Raw genomic sequence first — 7,832 nt, forward strand, 5'->3', positions numbered from 1 at the left:
GTGTGTGTGTAGTAGTATATATATATATATATATATATATATATATATAATCAATCTTGGACAAGTGCCTACACATTTTTAGGGAGGTAGACAACAGTGAAATAATTATTTTAATTAGGTAGTATAAAAACAAAATTGTGTTACTGGCAAGGATCCATTGTCTTCCATGTGTGACATGTTGAATAGTACTGTGAGGAAATACTGGCATCTTGCCAAGGGATGAGTCTGTGATATTTTGGTTGAGTTTCAATGAACTTACTGCCATGTTTGTGATAGTGTAGTTCCTGTGTATACATAACAGGTGTGTGTTTGAAGTAAATCAGTGCATATATATATATATAATTATTTTTACAAATGAATTATAAATATACAATTATAAATATAACTTGGCACACATTTAGTAAAGAATAAAAATAAAAAAATAGTAATTTTTGTATTTAGGTAAAATTTCGAAATTTCATTTTATATTTTTTTATAATTTGTACATACTTTGTGTTTGTATTTTAAAAAATTGACTCTTTTTCACTACAAAATGTTTGTAAATATAAGGTTTGTTAATTCAAGGCAGTAATTACAAAAATCACATTTTGGGTTAGTTCATAAGTTATTACAAACTTAAAATAAGTTATTGTGTGAATTGCATTGACATAGACCTACTAATTACTTTTGTGAATTAAACTAGAAATTTCTAAAATTTAACATTTTTAGATATGACTTAAAACAAGTTGCACTAATAAATTTTTATTTTTAGATACTACCTATGTTTTAGAAAGTTATAAGACAGAACCATGTAAACGACCTCCAAGGTTATGTAGGCAAGGTTATGCGTGTCCTCAGTACCACAATAATCGGGATCGAAGAAGAACTCCAAAAAAATATACTTACCGGTAAGTCTTACTAAAAATGTTTTTCACACATGACAACAGTTTTACTGCATTCAGTACTAACTAAGTTTGTATGTAAAATGTTAGCTTCAGCATTTGCAATTAGGTACAGATTTTAAGCGTAAAAACATTGAAATAACCATGTGTAAAAATGTGAATGCAAATTTATTGCTTTATTTCACAGATAAAGTTTAAAAATAAATTTCACTGCAGCTGACTAGATTTGCTCATCTGTGGCACCCTTTTGTGGCAGATTCATGAGTTCTTCAAGTGCTAGCAGAATGACTGTTTCTTTGTTTTTCCACTCCTCCTCCATTAACTCCAGTTCTCTTTTTTTCCTTCCTCCTCACAATCCACTTTCTTGCCAGTGTCTATCAGAAACATTTTTGGATCACATTCAGAAGAATGCTGTCGAATAAATGTTTCTCCCTTCTCTGGGATTTTATTCATTTGTTTGTTTTCCAAAAAAAAAACTGCTTCCTTGATCTACCTCCTGCATTTCACCATGGAGCCTTTTCTCAGCCTTAGATGATTGTTTATTCCAGATCTTTGGTTGAACAAGGTCACTGTTTTGTATGCTTATCTTCACATCCATATGTCTCCTGCATCCTGATGTTACCCTCGGTTTGTTCATTAGGGTTGAGTTTTTCAATTCCTTGCTCTGCCATTTGGTCTGGCATCATTTCCATATGTTTTCTGTGGTGTAGTCAGCAGTTTTACCATTACATGGATGGCTGGCTTCTACCCAGCAAGCCTCTTGCAATACCCAGCTTGTTTGGGGTGGCTTGTCAAACTAGAGAAGTTACATCTCACCCCCCTTAGTATCTTATTCATATGGGGGTATTTTTCCATTCTTACCTCAGCAAGACCCAGCTTTCTCTTCTATGTTTAAGGGATATGGAGTGTTTGATATTCAAAGCCAGAATTTCTCCTCCTCTTCCTGCATGCTGCAAGGTTCTCTCTCGACCCTTGGGGTTGTACACACATGCGTTTTCTTCATTGGGTGTTGCACAATCAATGGAACCCTGCTCAGGATCCTGTGGAGACTCGTAACAAGAATAGAATAACATAATAATAGTACATGACACAATCAGCCATTGCAGAACATGCCATGTCAACTGGACACAAAATAACCAGGGAAAACTAGAATCATCAACACATAAAAATTAAAGAATCATTTTACATTAACACAATATAGCCTTCACCAAACAGAGATTCTTGATTGGAGGTGAATAACCTGTGACTACCATTGGTTGAATCTACAGGAAATCTCTTCACCAATCAGAAATGGGGATAAACCACCCAATCGTAACACGCTCTCCACAATCCACCTGAATACTATAAAGACTGACTACATCATACACGCACTGACCTGAAGACGAAAGGCAGAAGACTTTCAAAACATCATCCTCTACACTTGTGTTTCTACAATGTGTAGTTACTGTCCATTCAACTAAGTATCATCAAAATTCCCCCTCTTCTGGTCTCCAGTTCTGCATCCTTCAGCTCTGGCTTTGGATGTGTTCAGTTAGGACTGGTACAATCTTTGTATGTATACCTATACTACTATCTGTCTTCTTCCCTGCATTCTCATATGCAAACCATTCTTATCGCTCCATTCTGGCTAGCAAAACCGTGGTATCTACTATTAAATCTTCAGTCATATTATTTAAATCATTGTGCTTGGAGAAAATATCTGAAATATATGCTTGTTTAACTATTCATAAGGTAATCCACATCTTCAAAATTAGTGTCATTTAAAAATACATTTTTCTTAATATAAAAAAAAAAATCCCTTCAGCAGTATTCCTTAAGGATAACGAATTAGAAAAAAAAAGTTTTTTTCTACACTTCCTACAAATTCCTGTCTTGCGTACGACATAAGTTGTGCTTCGTTTGCAATATCTGTTGTCTCGTCTAATTGCAGTGAAAAGAAACTATTGGCCTTCACATTTTTTTCTACTTTTTCCTTCATCATTTGCCATGTCATCTATACAATGAGAAATAGTGTCATTTTAAAGTGAAATGAGATCCAAGCCTTTTGCTGCTTTGTCACGTACCCTTGTTCTTAGGTTCATCTTTGGTTCTAATCCACATAAAAACAAATTTTTGAGTAATTGGTATTGTACTTCCTGATGACTTTTCTTTTTTCATTCTGCAAAAGGCTTTTTCTAATTTACCACTTTTCCATAATAGCCCTCGTATAATACAAAGAATAATGTCACCTTTTATTTGACCAATTCAAAACTTGCTTTGGTGCAGTGATAACTGTCGCATGCCCACGTGTGCCACCCTCAAGCACATCAAATTCAAAACAGTATGACTAATAAATGTAATAAAATGTAGTAAGTGTGTTATGCATTAACAAAAAGCAGTAGTAAATTGTAATAGATGGGATGCTTAATTCAAATTAAATAATAATTATGTTTGAATAAAAAGTTTGATACATTTTTTTTTGAAATTTTGATATTTTTTTTTTTAATTTTATTTTTTCAATAATTAATGAACCTCTGATTTGCTGTATTACTTTGTTTAGGTAGTTTATAATACTTGTGGAATTTTTGTGTCCTTTTTTTTAACTCTCCATATAGTAACTAGAAGTAATTTAGGTGTGTGATGATATTATGGCTAATTTATCATTCCATATTATACAGAGAACCAACTGTTTAATAAATATTTTATTGAATTATTTTCTTTTCACTAAGATAAAATCAAAAATTTATTCTTTGATTTGCTGAACCCACTGTTGTGGACATCAGTTTCACCTATTCAAGGCTCATCAGCCCAGCTTTGGTCAGCAAACTAAAGAAATACAGTTAGGTCTCTTATTATGGTGATATGTATATAATATTTATAGGATTTATGAGTCCGTTTTAACTCGCCATATAGTAACCTAAATTAATTAAGGGTTGGTAGTTTGTTTGTTTGAATGCTCTTGTGCATGCATTTAATATTACCTGGATCTTTGTACCATAGAAGTTTTTTCATAGTAAAACTATAAATAGACCTTTTTGTATTTTTATTAAATTACCAAACTTAATTGTTTGCTTTGCACACGCTGTGTCTTCAGATTTTATTCCCATTTCAGGTCAACACCTTGTCCCAATGTTAAGCAGGCAGATGAATGGGGTGATCCAGTTAATTGTGAAAATGGAGATGATTGTCCATATTGTCATACTCGTACTGAACAACAGTTTCATCCAGATGTGAGATTCTTTGTTATGACAACCAGCTCTTTTTCATACTGCTAAATAGAGCATAGTACAAGCTAAATGATTACTATGGTTTCAGGTTATTTATAGATAAAAATTATAATGTGATACAGATCTTTTAGTAAGCCAAAACAACTGAATATTTTTTTTTCTCCCCCTTAAGTAATTTTAAATTCACTTCTCAGAATTGTGCTACATATGTTTTATTAAAGATATACTCTGGATATTATTATTATTAGTGAAAGTAAAAATTGATTTTTCATTGCAGTGATTGGGGAATGTTTTTTAAAATCTTGTATTACCTTGCTTAAATTGAAAATTGCTATAGTTATGGATACTAAACAGACAAAAATATCAAAAAAATTAACACGTTTTTCATATAAAAAAAAAGAAAAGTTTAATTATTGCTTAAAAGGAATGTTGGTGTCACTTGTGTAAATTTTTTTTTACAAATGTCTTCATTTCAGATTTATAAATCAACAAAATGTAATGATATTCAGCAGACAGGGTACTGCCCTCGTGGCCCTTTTTGTGCATTTGCTCATGTTGACAGTAAGTTGATATTAGTTTCTAAAATCACAGTTGTTGACCTCTGAAATGAGGGGATTTTTTGTTTACGTAAAACATATAAAAGATAATCATCAATTGCCTAAAAAAATTAGTTTTTTTTTTCCTTTTTTCTGTTGAACATACTGTGTAATTATTAATCCTACATAAGTATTATGCAATATAAATAAATAAACTGACTTGTGAGTGCTCTTGTGGTATATTAGTACAATGAAATTATCATAGTATTTTATTTATAACAAAACTAAACATTTCATGATACAACTCTAGAAAAAAATTGAAAGTTTATTGTTACAGGGATAAAAAATCTGTAAGTAAATGCATCATTTATTAAACTTTTTAGTTAGAGAGAATGCCTGGTTTCTGTTCAACAGAGTTTGTAATTCTATCAGACCATCATTTCAAAAATGAGAATATAAAGGGTTGCATTCAAATTTCTAAGCATTACTCCATTTTGTGAAATATAACATCTGAAACAAAACAACTGGAAACATTGTCCAATATTTTTATTATTTTTAAGTTAAATATTTTGTTTAATTTAATTAGGAAGAAATGTTATTGCTGAAAAGTTAAAAATACACATTATTATCGGGCAAGTGGTAGCACTGCATAGGTAGGGATGGCTCGGACTATTCATCGATATGGTATTTTAAATCTCTTCAATAGGTCATTGGAACTTTACAATACTATACAGTATTACCTTTTATAACAATATCTTTGTAATGACTGAGTCAAGTTCTAGGAATATCTGTAAATAACATAGCAAAAAGTTTGAATTTCTTGTTGTTCTTTTTTTTTCTATGCAATAACTCAAAAACTGAAACAATGGTGCCCATCAATTTCACTGAGGTGACACAGTTTCAAAGGGAGTATCTGCTTTATAAATATTATTAATAACTATTAGTAATTTTAAAAAACCGTATTTCTAGTACAAACTGTTATTTTTCTTACAGAAGTAATGGGTGAAACTGGAAATACCAGCCAACAGTAGATAAACAATGAATATTACAGTTAGAACCTCATTGTATTTAGAACTTGGTTATAAATACAAGCTTCCCATGTCTATTGAAACACTGCATTAAAAAAAACAACAACAAGCAAACAACTTTCAAAACAAGGAAGTAAATGTAGGGATGGCTAATATCAATCTTTCCATACAATGCAAACAAGATATTAGGATGGCATTTGTATCATCTGTACACAATAGAACAGGAAATAATTAATATGTATCTAGATATAACTATTCAATCACAACTGAGTTTAATTTGTATGTTAACATTGCACTACACTGTGTGCCCATGCTATTATGTAGGGATGATAAAAATGCCATCTTTACTATCTTGTTTGCATTGTTTTTGAAGGAATGATATTAGCCATCCATACATTTACTTCCTTTTTTGAAAAGTTTTTTCTCTAATTGTTTGTAAAAATATTAACTCACTGAAAAAATATCTAACCCATATAAAAGCCACTGTGTCACATTATGCTTTATTTCTTGAAATAGTAGGGGGTCATAAAAGCCTAAATGCATTTATCCAGATAGAATAGTTTTATTACTGTTTGCCCATTACGATTTTAGTGATTGGGGGGTGTGTAAGGGTGCTGTAAGGGTGCCGTGAAACCTTGCAAGTCTATTGAGTGTTGGTATAATAAGCCTAAAGATGTTGCATGGAATCATCTAGCTTAGAGCCAAGTGCATAAAATTTATCATGGAAGGAAAAATATTGATTCAGTTTTAAACTGAATTGAGCTATTTTACATTGTCATCAATGTTTTTAAGAGAAAAACAAACTTCTTTAATCAATGGAGACTCTAAATTAAGAAATCAACAAATATTTTTCCAGTTTTATTGTCTATACATTTTATACTTTCAGTACATTGACTAACAACAATATTTGGTTATACTTTTATTGGTAAGTGATATGACATAAAAGTCATTAATGGAACATTGTGTTACCAAAATACACTGGCTTTTCTGTACATTAAAAGTTGTTAATCTAACCGATTTTAACCAATAATTATTTTGTGAATATGCCACAAATTCATCTCGTGAACAATCATAATTTTTGTTGGCTCGCAAAGGAATTTACCAACATTTGACTGTCTTGACTGCACTTTATTGCTTCTTTGTTGGTCGAGCTAGATTTCGCAAAATTTATCTCGGTTAGCTATGAAATGTGAGGTTAGGGTATACTATGGGGTGGGGGTGGTAGTACTTACTCCACATTTTTGACGGGCTATATGCTAGTATTTTTTAAATTAGTAAAGATACTGTAATAAATGTCTTATTTTAGGCTTAAATCAAACTATTTGGTGTTGTGACTGGCATCTTTATTTAGATATTTCTTTCATGAGATAATGTAAGTATTATCCATCCTATAATAAGTGTAAAATGTAGTTTGATAAAATATTATTCATTACAGAGGAAATGTCTGCAATACGTGATATTGGTCCAGAAAATACTACTAATTTGGCAGCCATTTTGTCAAATGTTTTATCACCAAATTCAACAGCTAATTCATCCCAGCCCCAGACAACAGTAGTAAGTATTTTCAGAGATTTTATGGTTGGATGCTTAGCTTTGGTTTGAGTGTTATTTTGCTGTCAACTTTACAACAAATCTTCATATTTCATCTTAAAGTTTGATCTGTCATCTATTTAGACCATGTAAAACAACTTGCAATACACATTATTAGGCCTGTTAAGTTTTTTTTATTTATTTATTTATTTTTTTGTTGTCAATATTCCATATACAGTAAAACAAAAAACAAACAAATCTCTGTACAGTTAGTCTGTTTCATCTTTTCTTTAACACAGAAGAAAATTATCATTAACCCTATCGGCCCGGGTACCCTTTACTACGCATGACACAAGGTTTTAGTGTCTAACATTCAAAATTTTATTAAACTACTTTTTGTTTGTTATACCAATTAGAATAGCATAAAATCTTAGCTAATAATCCATATTTTAATAGTATACAAGTTTTAAGTTATTAATTCTAAAAGGAAATATATAAAAAAAATCCTGAATTTCCACTAGTGTAATACACGTGACAAATTTTGTCTTAGCGTGTTATCCCTATTTTATCCACCACCCCTCAAAAATGTAAGAAATTAATCGTAAAATGCTCTTTATAAAATTGTTATTGCTCAAACAGACCATAATTTTT

The 7,832-nt window shown here is 31.1% G+C and overlaps 1 protein-coding gene across 1 annotated transcript in view; it reads left to right on the top strand.

The window, feature by feature from the left end:
- LOC106460495 (RING finger protein unkempt homolog) overlaps positions 1-7,832 on the top strand; it is a 74,181-nt gene that overhangs the window by 11,942 nt on the left and 54,407 nt on the right. The window contains exons 4-7 of the mRNA XM_013920200.2: positions 752-887; positions 3,973-4,090; positions 4,564-4,648; positions 7,087-7,205. Of these exons, the coding sequence (XP_013775654.1) occupies positions 752-887; positions 3,973-4,090; positions 4,564-4,648; positions 7,087-7,205 (458 nt within the window). The remainder of the gene's footprint in view (positions 1-751; positions 888-3,972; positions 4,091-4,563; positions 4,649-7,086; positions 7,206-7,832) is intronic.

Source organism: Limulus polyphemus, unplaced genomic scaffold (assembly GCF_000517525.1).
Source record: "Limulus polyphemus unplaced genomic scaffold, Limulus_polyphemus-2.1.2 Scaffold781, whole genome shotgun sequence".
Taxonomy (NCBI): domain Eukaryota; kingdom Metazoa; phylum Arthropoda; class Merostomata; order Xiphosura; family Limulidae; genus Limulus; species Limulus polyphemus.